General features: G+C 41.1%; 1 protein-coding gene across 4 annotated transcripts in view; it reads right to left on the minus strand.

Moving 5' to 3' along the window:
* LOC128139548 (transmembrane protein 263-like) overlaps positions 1-21,480 on the minus strand; it is a 249,534-nt gene that overhangs the window by 208,831 nt on the left and 19,223 nt on the right. The window contains exon 1 of one of the 4 annotated variants that reach the window (XM_052782105.1): positions 1,675-1,841. The exons of 2 other annotated variants lie outside the window; for them this stretch is intronic. In XM_052782105.1, coding sequence (XP_052638065.1) covers positions 1,675-1,680 — 6 coding nt within the window. In that variant the 5' untranslated portion in view covers positions 1,681-1,841. Of the gene's footprint in view, positions 1-1,674; positions 1,842-21,480 lie in introns of those variants that run through there. One more of the 4 variants, XM_052782107.1, reaches the window with a different exon arrangement.

Genomic DNA, 21,480 nt, shown 5'->3' on the forward strand with positions numbered 1-21,480 from the left:
TGTCCAAGAGAAAGCTGTCAATATACCTGATAAATGATTGGTTAAAAGAGAAAAAAAAATACTCTCCCCCCAAACACACACATTTTCCTTGCAATCAGAACATGACTCCACTCACATCTTGCTGTATTTTGAGTGAGCCCATCTAAAATAGCCACAAGCATCTAGTGGGGCAAAAGAGGAATTCAGCAGAAATAATGGGCTTAGCAAGAATAATCAGCGGTTTACTCTGCATGCAATAAAACAGAAGCTGAAGGAAATCTTTTCAGTTTTGGCCTCAAGCTGGACGTACTGTTCAGCCAGCACTCTGAGGTTTTTGTTTTGCCATATAAGTCAACAACTCACCCAGAGCCATAGCACTGTTTACCAATAACTGCCTCATACATATTTTTTGTTATCCTACACCATTTGAACTAACAAGCATTCAGATAGAAAGAAGAAAAAAAAATTATTCTTTACTATCAGGCTTTGAACAAATGCAAGACAAAAAAAACCAGTGCATAGAAGGAAACATTCTTTTTATAAATATTTATTTCATGTACTAAGAAACTGTCCCTTTTGTTCCATCTGTCAGCAATGACACTGGTCATTGAGAGCCCCTTTTACAAAGAGATGGTTGTTAACCTGAGTGACCGGCACACACGCACTGCCCAGGACCCAAAACCCGCACAAGCTGGGGAACTTCTAACACATACTCACTCACTCAGAGGCTTGGAGGAAGGCCTGAGCCAAATTTCTCCATCAGGATAGGTATAGACCACAGCTACAAACAGTTTCTGCCTCAGAGAGCTTACAATCTAGCTGATCAATAATTTTTTTTGCTGCTAGACAAATTCAGGAGACAGGCCTGGTGTGCCTCGTGTTTCAGACCGATTAAGGAGAGGGAACCATTTCAAATGTCATACACCTGCAAATTAAAGAGATACGACAGAATGTAATGGGAGGAAAAACAATACCACAGCACTGCTGACTCCGAACCCACACAACTGAAGAGACAACCTCTCAATTGAGAACTAGTAAATTACTACTTTTAAAGCCCGGCCAGCCTCGGGGTCCGCCTCTCCCACGGCACCGAAGCTGCCAGCCGGCTCAGGTCAGCCCATTTCTATCCTAATACTTTTCCACAGCGAACCGAGGAGGAAGGTGACCGTCTCCTCCATGTTCTCGGAGGGGCCTGCGAGGGAAGCAGCACGGGTGAGCGCCGGGGCTACTCCCGGTAGCGTACCGACAGCGTGAAACCCCACGGCTGCTGAGGGGGAGGGGGGGTAAAACTGCCCACAAGATTATGTGTGTGAGGGAAGAAGCCCGGGGAAAGCAAGACCATTTCTCCACAGAGACACAAGCCCAGAAGGGGAGCGGCCGCGGCCAGCCTCCCCCGGCTCCCACGCTGCTCCCTTCCCGTCACGGCAGGAAACAATCCGGGTTTTAATGGAGGAAGGGGGGAAATCTTTCTCGGGTGACGGTTCCAAGAAGCGGTACCACATCCCTCACGAAGTTAGAAGCTTCTGGAAGTTGTACTTCGTTACGAGAGCGAACGGCCACCACCTCCCGCCGCCGGTTTACCGCTTCGGCCCCTACCCCTCGCCCCCTCACAGCTACCGGGAGCCGCCGGCCGCGGCCCAGCCGACCCCCCCGCCAGCAGGAACCCCCAGCCCCGGTGACAGCCGCCAGCATCACCTTCATGCCGCCTCTCCCGCAGCACCGCCCGGCGGGGATGGAGGGCGCGCGGCCGTCGCCGTCGGCTGCGTCCCCGTCTCCCCCGGCGCTTGGGCTCCGGCTCCTCCTGCCCGATGTAAACACACACCGGCGGGAGGGGGGAGGCTGGGCCGAGGCGGGGGGGGGCAGCGCCATGGCAACCCCGGCCGGAAGAGGAAGCGCGGGGGTCAGGGGCCGCCATTTTGGCGGGGGGTGCTGGTGGCGGCGGGCAGCCCGTCTCGTTCTCTCCACGGTAGATCTTAGCGCCGAGGCCTCGTCTTGCCGGAGGCGACGGCCGCGGGAGCTTGCGTGGGGCTTTTAGTAATGCTCCGAGAGATTCAGAGCCGAGAGGTTCCGACGAAGCCCGGCCTCCGGGCAGCCTTCACCGAGAAACCCCGCCAGCTGCACTGTAGTAAAAAACCCTTCCTGACATTTGATGTTAAAGTGCTTTGCAAATTGTAACATATTCACCGCCTCAAATTTCCATTGTATACCTGATGGGAATGCAGCAAAGGGAGATGAATTGACCCAGCCATAGTCAAACAAGTCTGGCCAAGATGAGGAGCCTCTTCTCGGGGCTCTGTCCCCGCTGTACGCTTGCTGTCATTTAATCGATTCTAGTCAAGAACTGAGTTACTAGGGGGGATTGGGGCTTCCTAGCTCTCTTCTCGCATTATCCTCAGCCAATGAAGCATGTCTCCGGCCTGTTGGGGCTGTGCCCGCTGCTGCTGCTTCACCTGAGGGTGTACTGTTTGGTGGCGAAGATAAAAGAGAATCTGGAAATAGCCTTTGGCGTGTAAGGTTTTCTTTCTCGTGTATTCCTTTAAAACTATCATCGGGCACAATCACATGTGGATAGGAGGGTGTTCCTGCTACCAAATGGTTTGATGACATGAGTGAAGCCAGACAAAGCAAAACAAAAAGAAGGGTGGTTTGAAGTAATGATTACTGGAATTGGGAGAGAAAACAACAGTAAGGAAATGATAGTGATGAGAGTTCAATTTTCTCTCATTTAATATTACTCCACAAGTAAATACTAAGTTTATATGTTACATAGAGAACCTAACTACAACTCGACAAGTGGTTGAATCCAAAAGAAGAAAGATAGCTTTTGTTCCCTTTTTTTACCCCTTGACTGAGAAACTTTGCAATTTCTTTCTAAAGAATATGCCCTTGACAGCCATGTATGTTTTCTAAATCATTCTTCAGTATAGTGGACCCTATTTAGCCAGAAACTATAAAAGGAAAAATGTGCTAGTTTAAAGGCTAGAAATGCCTTTTCTCAGTGCACAGTGGAGGAAAAGCAGTTAATTTTTTTTGTTTCATACTGTCTTTTCTAATCTGCAGAACCTCTTTGGAGAGAAGAGGTAGAGTGGTACCGTAAGACTAGTTTTCGTTTTTCAGTTAAATAGGAAACTCTTGAAAGACACCAAAGTAATTCCCTCACCCCACATGGGGTGACAACTACAGAGACCCCTTTCCTTTACTTCTCACAACATAGCTGTGCCTTAAATAATTTTCTGGATCACTTCTCAGAGGAAGTACTCTACAACCCTTTCCTGGCACAGATTTTCATAGCAGAATTTACAATTGCTTCTGCACATATACACATACTTCACTTCAAGCATGTGAATCTTCTCAGAAGACCAGTAGTGGAAGCCAGTGAATTCAGGGAAGGTTTCACAGACCACACTAATTTCTACAGACATGCACATATATGTATGTGTGCATATATAAGCACACCCTACTATGTGTGTGTGAGATATTACCCTATGTATTGTATATATAATACTAATAACCAAAATATAAATCCTCTCCTCAACACACTATATAACAAAATTTATATAAAATAATCTTGTCAATAGTATTAGTAGAATTAGATTTTATTAGATTTTTAATTGCATAATAGAAATCCATATTTATGTTCTAGTCAGATGGTGAGTAGAAAGAAGTTCATATCATGTTTGTGTTGAGTTTAACATGTAAATTTAGCCCAATTCTCAATAAAAGAATATTGCCTAAATTATAAAGGGTTAAACAGTAAACTGTCTTTTCCCTCATCAAGGTAAAATGACTCATTCTAGTGAAGTTCAAAATAATGCAGCTTTCTACATCTAAAATTCAAAATTTCAGATGAACATAGCATGATTTCTCAGGAAGTTCCTAAGCCCCTAAAATAAAATATGTGCAATCTTTTAAACAAGTTAACATTAGATTGTCATTTTGCGACGTCTGTAGAACATTCAAAGAATGTTCCAGCTGAAAAATCAGAATATTCCGGATGATAGACAAAACTAGGGGGAAAAAAAAAAGAATGGGAAATAATAAGTTGTTTACTTTATGCTAGGCACAGGAAGTCCTTTATTCCTGAAACTATTTCAGCAGCTACCAAAAGTATTCCCTAACAAAAAATTACACAACGCAGGCTACGTACACACTAGTAGATAGTGCAGCTCACAGGGTATAACTTTGTTCAGTGAAACAGCTGGTGCTGAGGACGCTAGGTTCTTATTATACATATTTCAAGGGGTGATTGCTTTGAACAAGCTCTAATACTTTAGACTGAATGCCCGTTAATGACTAACAACTGTGCACCTGGAATAAGTTTTTCCAATTTAGTTTCATCTAAAAGGATTTAATCCAGTTAACAAACTCCAAGCCTGCTCTGGTGAGATTCACCTCAAAAGTGTGTCTTTATTGAAGCAAAATGGCTAGTATAGGTATTTCCATAGTTAAACTCTACTGTTTGTCAGTTAAAAGTGATGTCTTTATAATGCAGAAATTCCCTTCCCAGCCTTCCTGAAGAACGGACCACTCCAGGAGATTTACCTACCTAGAATTTTCAGTGAAGGCTGAGAATCTCAAACACCTTAAATGACTAAAGCATGGTTCACTTATCATTTTCTTCAAGGTGTTGAAACCAGTGAAAAAATATTTTTACTTTCAGATTTGGTCACAGTACATTCCTAAACAACTTTTTACAAGAAAAAGAAATACAGTTTCATAAAAGTTACCATTCTTTGTGTAGGGGTGAGTGTGTGTGAGTAAGAGCGATATTTGGGCATAATTTTTGCTGTGTAGACTAGAAAGCACACTCCTTGGGTACAGCATAACATAATGGCATCTCCCTGTCATGTAAGCTAACTTCAGGAGATGAGATTTCAGCATTTTTTGCCTATGCTGATGACCAGACACTGGCTTGGAGTCTGATCAACATCTTGAGATAATTAATGATCATTGTAAAGCATTCAGGGGGACTGAAGCATTAAAATAGAGATAACTGATGCCATATTATACTGCTGCAATGTTCTATTTCACTTTTCCATGCTAGCCACCTGACTGCAGGTGACTGGCATCATAAAGCAGAATTGCCCTGTCTTGTTACCCTGTTTACCTCCATGCTCTTTTCATCCCTAGTTTCCTATGTCACGTACTTGCCCTGCATGGCATTTGAACAGCCTTCACATTGCCTGCTGTTAAAAAGGATAATGCAGCATAAAATAAATGCAAGTACCAGGTGATATAAGACAGGAAAACAATAAACAGTAATAATTCATTGTAACAGGTAGTCACGATATGGTGGCAGTAACTGGCTCATGTGCTAAAGGATCCTGGTAGAAAGGAAATTATTTCCAGACAATGAAGCTGCTGATTAGTAATGACTGTAGCATTTACAACTCCTCCAGACCTCTCTGTTCCAGATCAAAAAATTCTCCCTTACCTTGAGAAAATAAATTGGCCACTGGCCTTATCAAGCATCCTAAGAACACCCAGCAAAGAAATTAGCCACAACTTTGCAAAAACGTAAGCAGTAACCTTTCCTCATGCTTCGTCTTGGTGAAGGACTCATGTATTGAGATAACATGCTGGTTTTAGCTGGGACAGAGTTAATTTTCTTCACGGTAGCTGGTATGGGGCTATGTTTTGGATTTGTGATCAAACCAGTGTTGACAACACAGGGATGTTTTTGTTACTGCTGAGCAGTGCTTACACAGAGCCAAGGCCTTTTCTGCTTCTCACACCACTGCACCAGCAAGGAGGCTGGGGGGGCACAAGGAGTTGGGAGGGGACACAGCTGGGACAGCTGACCCCAACTGACCCAAGGGATATTCCAGACCATACGACATCATGCTCAGCATATAAAGCTGGGGGAAGAAGGGAGAGGGGGACGTTCGGAGTGATGGCGTTTGTCTTCCCAAGTAACCATTACACGTGATGGAGCCCTGCTTTCCTGGAGATGGCTGAACACCTGCCTGCCGATGGGAAGTGGTGAACGAGTTCCTTGTTTTGCTTTGCTTGCATGCGCAGCTTTTGCTTTACCTATTAAACTGTCTTTATCTCAGCCCACAAGTTTTCTCACTTTTCTGATTCTCTCCCCCATCCCACCGGGGGGGGGAGTGAGCGAGCAGCTGTGTTGGTCTTAGTTACCAGCTGGGGTTAAACCACAACAGATAACTACCCTGAATTTGTATATTTTATAGGCTTATATAGCTGCCAATACAGCAGCATTTGATTCTCTCTTTCCTAACTTGACCCTTACAACATCCCTGGAAGGTAGGGAGGTGCTTACTGCATTGGGTAGCCGGATATTGGAGAACACTCCCAATTCCAGCAGAGAATTCATAAAATTCTCTCTGAGAATGAAGTTCAGATTTCTGAAGGCATGAAGGTGACTAAACCAAGGGAAGTTACATACCTACAGCAGTCAGTTGCCTGAACACCACCATACATTGGAATCTGAATGGGGTTATCGGATGCCACAGAAAACATGTGGCTGAGCAAGGAGCATCGGTCTCTTACATCCTGGACTGGTAACAGCCTAATTCAGGAACTGACCCCTTTTAAATACATGTCCCTATTAATTTTAAAACACCAGTAAATCCTAATGGTATAACAAAGCATAGACAATCTTGTGGTTCAGCTGTGTCACTGGAGGCCACGATTCACAGTTGTAGAAAGGAACATTCAGAGGTCCACAGGTCTCTACCTCCCCTCTCCTGAGAGGAGCCCATGGCACTCAAGCTGAGGAATTTGGAATGCCGAAAGCTCACATGCGATAGGGGGTTTTCCTCTGTGCGGATTTCAGTGTTTCACATGGCATTTTAGTGTTAGGTGCAAGGTGTATGGGTATGTTTAAAAGCCAAAAATGGCTCAGTGTTGCATGAAATAAAGCTAAGCCATGGTTTCCCCTGGGCAGAGGGAAGTCTCTTTTTATCAGGAAAGAGGAGAGGTATCAAGAAGGGGAATGGAATCAAGCATAGCCAAGTGACCAGCATATTCTTGAATGCCTGTTTAGGGGATGGAAACAATAGGAGATTTATTAATAGTTTCTGAAATTAGTTATAGCTGGATTTGATACATTATTGCCTAGCTTTGTACATAAGACTTCTGGATCTTGCAGATGGAAAGGAAGAGATTTTGACATTTCTAAGTAATCTATTACGCTCCTCATGTTTAAAGCAGGTTTGGTGACAGTAGACTATTAAAAATGGATACTTACAACAGTACTGCTGCACAAATTAATGCAAGCAACAGCAAGATTTGAGAGCATTTGAAATCTAAAAATAAGGAAGTATCTTTCTACCAATGTCTTTTCAACATCTATGCTATAGAACGGATCTGTTTAATAAAATACTTCATAAGAAGGGTAAGGGTAATGTTGTGCATTAAAACATACTCATGACTGAACACTGATGCTGCATCATTTGGTAATAGGGAGGATGAAGACTATACAGCCCAAACGATATCCCTGGATGGTATATGTGCATGTCTTAAGCCTTACTGAGAACAGAATGAAAAGTTGGCAGGGGAACACAGATTTAACTAGCTGTTTTCACCATCTGAGCTGAAAGGCAAAATATAAAGACCAGACACTGAGAAATGTTCATTAAAATAGTGAACTTCTTTCCACCTTACAGATTATAACTGTTAAGAATAAATGATTTTAACTCTCAAAGCTGTTCTCTTCATGGATATTGCACACAGCTTGAGAGGTCTGTCATTTGTGATCTAGGGTTCATTGTTTCTCCAAGTTTTTTGCTTATAGTCACATCTCATGCATGTATGAAGAGACAGTGCAGTAGCTCCACTGTGAAGTACCAAGAAAGTTTAAAAGGTATTTGCAGAACAGTGTAGTAGACTATGCTGCTGGCAAGCCTTCAGAACTTGATAGACCTAATTCTCCTATCCTGCATCTCAGCTTCCCTATCGATGGGAGAGCAAAATAACAAAGCCATCGACAGATTTGTCTCTTGTAAACTAATTTTTACTGTTGATGACTGTAATACTACATTCTTCTTTCTTACCGTAAGTGTTAAAAATAAGCTGGAAAACTACTTGTGATTGACCTTTGCTTTCATAATGTTTTTAATTCCCCTTTTCCCCCTCATTTGGTGGTGTTACATTACTAACAGGTTTGGGCATGTTAAATATAAAAGTAGTATCCTTACAGGGGAGCCCTAAGCAAGACTAGAAAGATGTGATTTATACAATACTGAAAAATGGCAGTAATAGAAAGAAAAATATATCAGCCCTCTTACTAAGCTGAAATCATCTAGACTATCAAGTAGATATATGAAAAGAACTCTGTACATATTGCTGCTTCGGATTACAAATGGTACTTCGGCTTTAGTCTGGGGTTTTTTTTCCCTCTTACTGGGAAAGTTCTTATATAAAACCCATTTCAAATCTCTTTATTAAAGATCCTTCTGCACAGGGATACAGCTCTTACCCATTACCTTCTAGATCTGTACTGTAACCAGTCTGCCCACTTCTCTGAATGCAAATGGTTTTTGCTCAATTGTGTAAAATCCTGGACTCCAAATATCAGCTTGGCTTACTGTGTCATTATTTTTGGTTCTTTGTTGTGTTTCTTTATAGTTCTTTGAAAGAGTGTTGTTAAATGAGGCTAGCTGTTTAATGCTGTGTTTCTTTATAGTTCTTTGAAAGAGTGTTGTTAAATGAGGCTAGCTGTTTAATGCCTGTGACAGAGTCTTTCACAAACTGTTACATGACAAGAAAATAAATATATCAAAGATGATATGAGGAGACACTGAACTATGACCATGGACCGCTTGTTCTCAGAGCACCAAGAAAGAATGAGTTTCTATTACACTATGGCAGGCAGTATTTCATGATGCTTATATTAAATGGCCAAAGCACTTCCACCAACAGATGATGGCATCTTCTAGAGAGATTTTTACAAAACAGGTTGTATAAGAAAGGGCATATTGTTGGCAACCAAGGATTCTTAGAGCCTGATTTTTCACCTGCCATGCATCTTATATCATGCACATCCCTGCAAACACAGTACACACTAGGTAGAAAATGCTACCACCTGGAAGGGTAGCATAAATGATCAAGTAAGAATAGCCATTATGGAAGCATAACTATAATAATTGCACCTCCTGCTCATTAGATAATAGTTATAGGAGCATTCAGGGAATAAAATCCTTTCATCACTGAAGTCATACAAAATTCCCACTAATTTCCATAGGGCTAGTCTTTTGCTTCAGTTTGATAGCAATATATCAGATACCCCATCTGTCTTAATTCTCAAACTGGTCAAGAATTTTATTTTGTCTGGAGTTCACAGTTTCACTCTTTTTATTAGAATTTGTGTTCTTTGAGAATGAAGAAGATACTAATTTTAGTTTAATTTAAAAATTTAATGAAGGTAGTAAGTTTGTTCATATACTCTATGGTTAGCTTTGCATCACTGAGAAAAATAAACTAACAAGATTTGAAAGCACTTTATACCAAATAAACTGTGAAAGCATCTATGCTTATATGTTTCCAAAATTAAAACTCAGATGAGATTAACTGAAAAATCCAGCCTTAAAAGCAACTGGAAGCTGCATTTCATAAAAAGCCACGTATTTGGCAAAGAAAGCAGGTTTTGATAATTTTAATAAGGGGAAAAAAGTGAAAATAAGTGAGTTTGAACTTTTGGGTTCACTTAAACAAAGCTGCTGTATTTCATATGCCTTGAGTTATAGAGCACAAAGGCAATTTATTTTTTTATGTAGGCTTCAAAGTCTTGCAATGGAAAACTGTCTCTGCCAAAATGCCAGGATACATAACTGGATTCACATATGGGCTTCCCAGACTTCAGAAATGTTCAGATTAATTTTTCCTTCGAATTCATGCCAAAGACTCTGAACTGTACAGACAGCAAAGCTCTGCTAGTAGATTCTGCTGACATTTGGAATCACCAGTGATTTGTTCTCACGATGCCAGAACAAGGCTCTAGATAATATTTCACTCCTATCATGAACAATACAATTCATATGTGGGTGACTCTCTTTTCAGAGTATTGTTGACCTTTTTTTTCTTTAAGTATTTTTTTCCACCTACACAGGCAGTAAATTCTTTTACAGGAACGAGACATTGACTTGATAATGCTTGCAAAGTTATGGTGTTTCCTTTAACCAGTGCTTCTGGCCAGAATCCTCTAATCAATTTATTATCCATTTTGTCATCTCCCCTGCCTAGAGTAAAGTTTCTTCTCAACATTGGTAACAACAGGGATGAAAAGTCAACCAGCAGCCTCCAAGCGCAGGATCTGTGGTCCAGAAAGAATATTAGTGGCACTGAACTAAGATAGACTTTTATTCCAGCATAAATTCTACCTTACAGTGTTAAGGATTAATTAAATATTGGCCTGGTTAACCTTCTGCTGAGTTTTTGAGCTGCTTTTGGAGTAGGTGGAATTTTCCCTTCCCCTATTTTTCCTGTGAAACACTCTTCTTTCTCCCATCTTGCCACCACTGCACACACATGCACATACTTATATCCCTTTAAACTAAGTTGTCCCACAGTTGCAGATGGGAAAAGGTGAGTAATCTGTCCCATGAAACAGAGAAGAGGAGGAAAAGAGAAGGAAGCAAAAATCCTCTCTTTTCCAGTTGTTAAAACAGAGATGGTAGGCAAAGTAAAGGAGAACAAGGCCCTTCAATCCAGCCAGTGGTAGGTTAAATGTAGGTAAGATGTTATCTATACATTAAGTATCCAGTATTTTAGACCACTCATACCACCCTGCATGTGTCTATCAGGAACCTTTGGAGACCTCCTAAAAAAGACCTTCTCCCAGTTTATCTCCTGGCCATATACTGCAGTGGTAAATATGTGAAAGGTGATTTTCTCCTTCATTTTTTGGCCTTCTCTACAAATACTGTTCTTGACATTCACTCCAGGAGTTAATCACGGCTGCTTTCACATGTAGCATTTGGACTCTGGAACTATCCCTATGGTGTAGCTTGAGCAGGCACTACTGCCCAACCAACATGCCTTCGTAACATACCCATATTTCTAGCAGTTAAGAAGTCAAGGATGATACACTGACATTCCTCAGGCTCTCACTGGTGCCCTTTCACTGGTAAGAGCTCCTCCCCTCAAATGCTGTATCTCAGGCCTCTGCTCTGCTCATTGTCTCTGTGTAGGGATCCCTGTGCACAACTAAACTGCTAAGCAATACTGGACACTTATAAATTATTAACTGGAGTGTCATTCCCTCTACACGCTGTTAGTAGTGGGAACCAGAGAGAAATAACATGAGGCACTGCAGCAGATAGACTTGGGATGTTAGCTGTGGGTTCCACATACTGTTGGTGGAGCTTTGCTGCTTCTGCAACCAGCTCTGTAGCTCCTTCTGCATTAAGGGTCTGCGCTCTGAGTTTCCAAGGATTTTTGTCTTACAGCCCAGTTCTGCTAGGTTGAAATGCATCCCAATAGAAAGCCCTACCTGCAGAGGTGTCTACCACTACATTTAAGATGCTTGTCAACATTTGCAAATGTACATCTTGATTAAGCGCAGTTACATGGCTTTATACAAATTGTGTTGCAAAAGTAGACTGATGTCCTAAAGTACGTGCTCTCAAAAGAGGAGATTCATGTAGTATTAGCAGTGCTCTCAGTGGATTCTTCTCTCAGATCATTAGGAAAAAGGCATTAGGCTTGATGGAGCCATCCCCCAGTATGACATCTTGATGTGTATCTGTTTTTAGACTGCACAACAGGAAAGGACTGTATAAGTATTTCTCCTAATGACAGGTAGGTTCCAGTGCAATGATCCCATTACTCTTTGATCAATAAATCAGTTGTGTAAAAATTAGTACTCCTAGAGAGGAGAGATTAACAGCAATGGCTTATTTCTCTGCTGGGCACTGTGTGAACTCTTCTAAGCTCTACAGGTATACTTGGGGCTATAAACTAATTCCAGATCTGCATGTCCACTGCAGCTTTAGCCACATGCCCCTGTCCTGACATAGTGCCCTCCTACTGCCTCTTCCAGGTCATCTTTCCAACTTGACCACTGATCCACAAAGCATCCACTGCCCTACGTTAGACCTGTATTAATGTTCCAACACACCCTCTGGAATAGTGACAGTGCTGTTGAACTGCCTAGTGAAACAGGCGGAGACTACCTACTTAGCAATCTACAGCAAAAAGAGAAATGTCAGTGTCACTGTGTTGATACAGTAACTGGCAGAAATGCTTCACTTCTCACACAGGCACACTTTGTGTAGCTTTAAATACTACCTACATTCAACAGCTTCTGGTCAAAACAAGTTTCCATTGAGAGCAGCTGACAATACACATTAATATTGATGGGAAAGTCCAATCACTTGGCAAAAATTTTGTAAAAAAACACAGACAGCTTCCACAGGAGCTGTGTTCAAACTGCCTGTTATGTCAGGCTAGGGCAGATGTCAGCACCTGGAATGGTATCTAGTCCCAGAGGGTGTTGAACACTTCAAACCAACTATTTGTAATCCCAGAATGACTAGTACTAAACAAAGAACAGGGATATGCATTCCCTTATTTGTTGTAGTATGCAATCCACATGTAGCCTTTGCAGTTTATGGTCAACGCAGATATTGCTAGCTGCCATAGGTGACTGACTCCCTTTTTATAGATAAGGTTTAGAGCCAGCTCTAGTCTTTGGTTGATAAATGAACTCTAGAGGACCTTCCTTCATTCTCTAGGTGCTGGTCTCACTTCAGTAAGAACAGAGGCTCCCAGATAATGACTTGGAGCAAAAGCTGCACGACAGAGGGAATAATTCACCATGAATTAAACCATGCACTGGGGGTGCTGTGTGAACAGGAATGACAGGGGCATGCATATAAAAAAATGCCTGGCAGTACATCAGTCAAAGGATGTGCCTTCTTGTATTTATGAATATTTAATTGAAGTTGCACACAAAGTGGGTGACAACAATGCTTCAGAGCTGATGATATAATACATAACCACCATTTTGACAGGAATCCAGTCCTATCTCAGACCCAACTCACAGCAATGGATTGCAGGGGGTGGGGGAAGGAGATTCCTACCTTGTGCTCATGACAAAACCACACAAGTATTTTGCACAGACTGTTTAAATTCCTGTTACAGATTTTATACACTCTTAAAAATCCCTTGCAGAGCAAATATTTGTTAATGTTTGTATCCTTATGCACTTGCAAGAGACAGTGCCCACATGCAAAACTTTCTGCTTCTGCATTTATGCATGCACTTATGCTTTTACACATGCATATGGGGATTAGCATGTACAATTAGTCCTTTTTCTAATCCTAGTGAAATGTGGTAGGACCATTACTGCCAAGAAAGGGAACTTTCATCTCCTTCATACCCTTCATATTATTCTCCACTAATGGGCTGTGCCTTGGTAATTATAGCTCTAGAAGGAAAGAAGTTGACCTGGGCTTACCTGCTGTAGAGCTACCACAGAGACAGGAGAGTAGCATTGCCCTAGAGATAAAAGCACGGGCAAGTTATATGGATTCAAGTAACTGTTGAAAAATATATGAACTATTTAAAAAGCAAAATACTTAAGATGTAAGGTCCCAGTTCTCCACTGCAACTGCATCCAGGGAAAGTACTAACTTTGCATAGCAGAACTGCAAAAGATGCCATGGCAATCCCACAGCTGGCAGACAGCCTTCCCAAAGCACAGGTTCAGATACAACAGACTCCTATTCTGTCACCTTCTTTTTCTCTTCGTCCTTTCCCTGCTTTAATTTTACTGTTCACAAGGTATCCAGTTCTTCAGCTGATGGAGACAGCCATATGCCCTTATATAACTGTTTCAGGCCCTTTTCAGATGCCAGGTGAAAGACAGTGACCAACTGAAATACCCCCCCCCAATATTGGGATCTAAAATGCCTGACTTTAATATCAACCAGCACTCAGATACCACAGCAGAGTCTCAGATTTGCCTGTTCAATGATTTTTATTTTTTTTCTCCCTACTTCATCTATTCAACTGATAAAGAAGAGCCTAGAAATCAGCTGCTGTTCATAAACATCAGAGAGGCAAGGCAGAGGAAGTCTGGGCATGGATAACACACTAAAGGGAGCGATGCCTCTCCAAGAATCCCACCAACCTATTAAGAAATAAGGTAGCAGTAGATGTGCAGGTTGAATCCCATATGACTCCAGAATGCAGCTAGAGATTATTTTCTGTACCAGCACAGGCTATAGGGCTACTTGCATGACATGGCCCCAGCACAGCAACAGCTCTTGAATGTCTGATCAACAATATGCAGCTGAAAAGCCACAGTTTGGGGATTTCTGAGATAATGCAACTCTAATCTTTGAATTGCTGTTATTATCAAATCCCAGCAATGCAATAAACCAAACTCAATCAAACTGCTACATGTCTAACTGCTGAGTCTCCAGGATTAAGATTATAACACATATATCTCCTGTACATGCTGTAAGCCCATCAGGTTTCAAAAGCAAACATAAACCTGGAAAATAGCTGTGTGAAAGCATTTTTCAGATAGTCAAGATTAATAGAAGAAACCGTACTGATTACTAAATATATCACTTTTTCTCTGTGAATTATAACCAGCTGATACTCACAGCTTGGTGTTTGAAGTACTTTTGGCTGGAAACTCCACATTTCAGATGAGATATAAAATTAGGGCCTCAAATATTTATTTTCATGAAAGCTCTCCTAGTACATGATGTCTGGTCTTAAGCTGTTGAAAACACACATATCCCAAAACTGAGGAAGGATAATGTGGTTATACTAGCTCCTAAATTTCTCTTCTTTGCTTTTGCAAAGAACATTATCATTTTCCCGGGGGGCAAGTAAACTGTCTTCTGCCTCCATATTGCCCCATTCCTCCAGCACACCTGGAAATACACATCCCTCTTGCAGAGCATAAATCAATTTGATTTTTGACCATTTATGCCTTTTCTTCCCTGTTCTGGGCACTTCAGCTCCATTTCAGCACCTAATTTTTCTGTGGGAGGTGGAAGATAGGAATACTTAGAGACCACAAAAATGGCCTCACAAGCTGATTTTTTCCAATTGAAAATCCAAAAATTTTTCCTAAGACAACCTAGACTGCTCTTTTCAACACTATCCTACACAGCTCAGTACCCTCAACATTTTTCTCACTTCAGAAAAGAAAACCTTAGAACTATAGGATTGTAGAGTTGTATCCCCTCAGGTAAACCAGTGCTTTAAAAGTCAGCAATGGTGACCAGAATACAGCTATTGTAGTAGTAATGATATGCTACTCACCTAACTCCAAGCTGAGCTTCCTATTACAATCCATCTTCACCACACATCTTTACTCGAAAGGATATTTTGGGTCATTAGTGACATTTCCTTGGACTCCAGCTTCTCCCATGAACCCTGAATAAACCATCAGTACCTATATGATTCACAAAATCTACTTTTCCGAACAGTATTCTAACAAGAGCACATGTGTGATGGGGAAAAGGGGGTGAATTTTGAGTTAAAAAAAGCTAACCTATGACATTAATACCTGGGCCAGCAGAAGCTGGACTAAGTGGCCTTGAAGGGTCCTTGTAGTCTTTTACTCATGCACACTTATACCATCAAGCACCCACAGTGCTTGTTTTATGTTGACAGACATCACTGCACATACTGTATTCTCACTCAGAATTTTCAGTACTAAAATTACAATTATTTAGTCAGTTACAACAGTAGCACAGCCCTCTCCCATCACATGGGAAAATCCTATGCAAAAGACTCAGTCCCTGCTGTTAACTACATGCTATCCAGTACCACAGCAACTACTACCTGCAGTCCTTAGGATTCAAGGCCAAGTACTTAATCAGTAAGTATAAAGACATCAACCACAGAAACACAGACTCTAACAAAGTTTCCCCTGCACTAAGCTAAGCAACTCCCTCAACACAACTTTTTCAAAGCTAGATCCCTGAACTCTGTGAAAGCCGCAGGTTTTAAGCACTTCTGAGAACTAGCACGCTTCTTTCAAATCCTCAATGTGGCTGAAGGTGCTTCTCTTTAGCAATTAGCTTTGAAAACCTGACCTTAATTTCTTGTCTAGAACAGAGGTAATAGCACCAACTGCTTTGTAAGTGCTTGCAAGAGAACACTTGAAGACTGGAAGCTCTGTTCCTTTGCCAAACATTACTTGTCAGGAAAGTGTAGCAATCCCCACAGGGAGGGACGACATGGGACTCCTGCCTTCTAGTTCTCATTCTGCTACTGAAAGATCCTGGATATGCTTTTTCATGAGTCAGCATCTGAATTTCTTTATTCATGAAATGCGGCTAAACATCCCATTTTTCAGTATGGTATTTCAATATATTTTCAAAATACTTTGAATGAGACATGCTAAGAAAGTACCGAACATTGTTACCTGCTTGTACATTTTTCATGTCATTTTTTAGCCTAGCAGTGTATATTCCCAAGACATGCACTGTCCTTACAAACAGGCAGAGAAATTGAACATATTCTATTTCTGAAGCTTCATCCTGGCAGATTTATGAAAAAATGTTTGTTCTTGCCCAATGGCCTGATGCTTAGCTATTAAGAAATTTCATCTGAAACTAGTCTCTTGTGTACAGAACCAGTTTTGTTTCTTAGCAAGGTTTCAGGTTTCTTCCCGTGAAAGCTGCTGTAGAAATGCATATGTACATGTATATATGTTTCCATGTTTGTATAAAGTCCAAGTTCTGGTTGCACAGAAAGACCTAAAAAATGCATGGTTGTAACATGACACTTTAAAAAGTGTAACTCCCTAAAAGAAAAGAAGTTAGATAAAAGGAGCAACTAAAAGGATGAAAACTTGGAAATGGCAAGAAAATACCATTATCTGAGTTTGAAATAAAATATATACTAGACATTGTAAAAAGATAACAATCATGCTTAGACATGGGAGCAGCAGAAATAAAGAGTGGAAGTCATATCTGAATGGTGAAAATAAAAAGCAGTGTAAATTCTGACAAGTGGCAACATATAACACGGGTAAAAAGATAATAATATTATTTTTTTAACTGGAAATCTAGCAAAGTTGATGGAGTCAGTAGATAAGCAAGATATAAAAGAGGAAGATGAGATTACTGCAGAAAAGCTGTGCATCCTTTAGGTTGACATGTACTATGGAACAGGACAGGGATGTTCCTGATCAGATCATTCCTTACAGTTATTGATCTGAGGAAATCTCAGTTTCAGGAAGAACATCTCAGAGAAAATACCATTGCTCAGAAGAAAGGGTTTTAGCACAAATCAGTGCAATGAACAGTAACAACTCGCTAGGAGCTGATGACACTCGCCCAGGAGTTCAGAGGCAGCTCACGTATGAAACTGCTCAGCTGCTGAGTGAGCTCGGTAAGTGCTGCTTAAATCACCACAGTGCCAGAGCTACCAGAAAGTGCAATCAAACTTTAAAAAGGATCCAGGATGAGTGATTGTGTTTCTTCCATGCCCAGGGTTGGAAGAAATATGTAATAAAAATGGAAGAAGTAGACTCAGGGATGAATATATGTTGGGGCTGAGTCAACATAGCTTTCACAGAGCCTGAAATACAACCTCCTAGAGGTTTCTGAAGAAGCCCATGATGACCCAGTAGATACAGTTATCTAAGAGCTGCAGTTGTGTTCACTAGATAGTCCGCGCTGAGGTAGGGGAAATGAAGAAGGTTGTTGCAACATGTTGTAGCTTTTAAGGGTGGAGGGTGCCAACAGACCTTAATGGCTCCTGACTGGCCTCACCTGGGGCCTTTACCAGTGGCTTCTGCCCATCGGCCCAGGGGCTCCATTTAAGCTCTGGCCTTCACCCTTGCCTCCTGCTTGGGCTGTGTTGTGGGAGGATGCATCTTCAGTCTGGTCTTGGTCTCCTTGCTTGACCTTGGACCTAGGTTGTATCCTTGTCTTTAGTCTTGTTTCTGCCTTCAGCTTCTGGATGGGCTCTGGGTGTGATTCAACACCTTGTCAATGGGCTGTGCTGAGGTACCATGGGACTGCTGTAGTCACAGCTCCTAAGGACCCCCCCCTTATGGGGTACCCCCTTTTCTTGCTGTTTCCCTCTGGCCCGTTTGCCTTTGTTCTCTTTCAAGGGAAAGGGGCAATGACCTATGTTGTGAGCTTAAGGTGGATCTAGGGCAGAGCCAGAAGAGTATTTGGGTTCTGCAGTATGAGCTGTTCAAAAGCTTTTAGGAGGATTCATTGATAAAATAAATCTTAAGATTTAAAAATCCTTTAGGGAAAATGGTGCAGGTAAATGGCTCATTTTCCTAATGGGCCCTCAGAGCACCTCAGAAATCTATTGTGGCATCTGTATGTATAATTTATAAGTATCTGGAGAAGGTGAATAATGAAGTAACAAGCTGCAGATGCTAAAACACAGTTTTGAGATGGTTTGGGCTAAAACTGACACATTGCTTCTCAGCATGGATTTTGGGACAGACTCTTCATGCTTGCAAGCATTTTCTGCAGGAAGCAGTTACTGGTCTGTGACAGGGATCAAAGGAGTGAACAGGCTGTGAGTGGTGATGGGAGTTCCTGACTTTCTGGAAGCATGCACAAATGGCAAACCACTAGAGAATGGCAGCATTAGATCAGGACTTCTGTGATGTGCTTGAACAACTTGTAAATAAAACAAAGCATTAGGGTCATGTTTGCAGTTGGACACTGGTTTTGGATTCAGGTTTTATCAGAACCAGAGAAGCTGTAGACCAGCCAGTCCCCTCTGGCTCAGCCCTTGGGTACTTAGATACTCAAATACTGAAACCAACCTTTGTAGCTTGTCTCCAGGAACCTGACTTTCCCCTTGCATCAAGTTCAAAAACTATAGTAAAGTTCTCTTCAGCTTACAGCTACTGCAAACCAGATAAAACCAAATTAGCTGTAAAAGTTTCAGCTGATTCTTGTTTCTAGCCATCATCTCAGGTTGAGGCTCACTGACACCTGTAGTTATCTCCAGTGCAGAGTCTTTGGACTTGTGCCTCTCCTTTCTAACATTATGGTATCATTCTGACACTGGAAAGGTAAAAGATAAATGGTGGTAAAACAGCAGAGATCATACTGCTGCAGGAGTGGTTTAGGAGGAACAAAGTCCAAACATGCATTGGTTTCAAACTAATTTCAGCATATCTCAGTATTTACACTTGAGATTTTTTTCTTTTAAAGAATGAATCTTTCATTTAAATAAAAATGTACCTAAAATGTGGAAATATGTCAATATATGCTATGGCATAAGATACTGTAACCTACATTAAAATTGACTAAATATATTAAAACCAGCATTCAAGTGTTTATGTATCAAGAATCTACTATGCTCGATAGTAACCTTTTCTATGAAGCATTTGCTTTTGCTGCCTGGTAACTGGGACAAAGTAAGGACTAGGCACGAGGGACCAGATTTACAAGATGTTATTTTTGTGATTTTGACCTTTTCTACAAGAGCCAAAACTTTTTTTGCACTTGATCAAGGTCAATGATTTAATTATTCTAAACTGATTAACCGACTGGCAACCGGAAAGCAGGAAAGCTCATTTTCTTTTCCCAATCAGTAAATAATGAGGCATGAATTGCATGCTTTCACTAATCCTAGCATCCTGAAGGGCACAATATCTGTAAACAGATAACTGTTAAATAACATAATTTTAAACACCAAGGAAGTTTTGTGCATGTTTTTATTATTTAACTCTTTTCAGCCTGTTACAGTGTAGTATAATAGTTTCATTTAATGGCTACAAAGTTATTTTAAAATGCTCTTCAGCAGAATCTGGTTTCTGTCCAAATGCAGTGTCAAACAAAGCAGGTTTAAAAAGAACTGTCATGTAGTAAGTGCAATACTTTCTATTATTGTGACTTCAAAAATTAGGACTCTTAATGTAGTAAGAACAATTGGCCTGTTTAAACATGTAGAGATAACTGTGAATCCTCTTGAAAAGTAATAAGCTTCTTAAGGTGAACATGCAGCTGAGTTAAGCCAACTTCTTGTTCACTAGCAATTGTCTGTATAACCTTTTGTGCAAATAGCTGAGAAACTGAGCATTAGAGTGATATTCCACTGGATCCTTAGACAATCACATGGCCTTTCACTCTCCTGAATTTTGTTTCCCTTTAGGTTCATACACTCTAATGCTTTAGCCAGGGAGAGTGGCCTCTGTACTTTCTCGTTATGGAAGGATCATTGGACTTACTATTCCTGTTGCTTCTGATGATATCTATTACTGATACAGAGCTAGGAAAAAACCTATACTTAGACACCAACAGGTGTCTGGTTTTTCTACCTTCGTCATTTAGTATTATGCCAAGAGGGACTTGGATTACATAGTGACAGAAGTGCTCGTTCTCTGCCATGGAATGAAGGTGAAACTAAGTAAGCATCACTAAGAATGTGATAAACATCATATTGGAATTACTAACAAACAGCAGTGATAAAACATCTGGCAGATCAAGGACAGTGTGGCTAAGAATGAGAAATGTCAAATGACGGTGCAAGAAAAAGCATACAGGGGAAAGAATGCAAGTTACAGCTGTGTAATCAAATTATTTGGATAGATAATGAGACTGAGACCTGAACATTATTCTGCTAGAATATCAAAGCAAACAATGTAGACAAGCAGCATCAAAAAGGAAATTTGCTCTACGAGACAACTTCTGATAATGTGTTATCAGGTGATATGAGGCTTTGGTCTATTAATTAGCCTTGAAAAATACCCAATTCTTTCTGGCAGTCAGGAAAATGAATTAAACCATGGGACAGATCTCCTGACTCAAGGGTTGCTCTGGTCTGTGGTCTGCAACTGGAGTCAGTAAGGTATTACAGCCTTCCCTGGAATGAATACGCAAATCTGCATGGCAGAACTTCAAAGGTCCCTTGTGTCCCTCCTTGCTGCACGCCTGGAGTGACCCAACTCCAGGCTCTGCACAGTGATCTGGTCTTGTTCTCTTGCTTTTATTGTCTAATAACTTCTGCTCTCTCCCCTGTCATTTTGTGATGTGTAGCAGCAGAAATGTGCTCCTGTGACTCCCTCTGTCTCTCTTTTGAACTTGATCTTGAATAGACACACAGGTTGCTCAGAACTGTGCGGGAGGACCTCTGGTTACCGGTGTAACAAATTAATGAGGACTTCTGAACTTCATCCTCTTATCAGCCAAAGCTAAAGTGGTCCTTTATGTCTGCACCTTGTTATTGCAATATAATCTACATGGAAATTGTAACTGTAGATGAATTGTGGAAGTTACAGAAATGTGGAATATTTTAGAAAGTTTAGGAAAAAACTATTAGTAGGGTAAAATGAAAATATTAGTAGCAAAGCTTTACATAATATCAGCTAAAATTTTTGTAGCAAAGGTCCTTAAAAACAAAGGACCAGCCCATACATCTGTCTGGAAAGGCACCCTCTGCCATCTTGATCTGCTGTGAACCACATAGATTCCTCTGAATTTTGCCTTTGCGGACAATTCCAAAGGTTTTCTTGCTTGTTTCTTAAAGACCTGATGCAGAAAATCCTTAGGATTTTCTATAGCACCTAGGTATTTGTGCAGG

The sequence above is a fragment of the Harpia harpyja genome, chromosome 3 (genome assembly GCF_026419915.1).
Source record: "Harpia harpyja isolate bHarHar1 chromosome 3, bHarHar1 primary haplotype, whole genome shotgun sequence".
NCBI classification, from domain to species: domain Eukaryota; kingdom Metazoa; phylum Chordata; class Aves; order Accipitriformes; family Accipitridae; genus Harpia; species Harpia harpyja.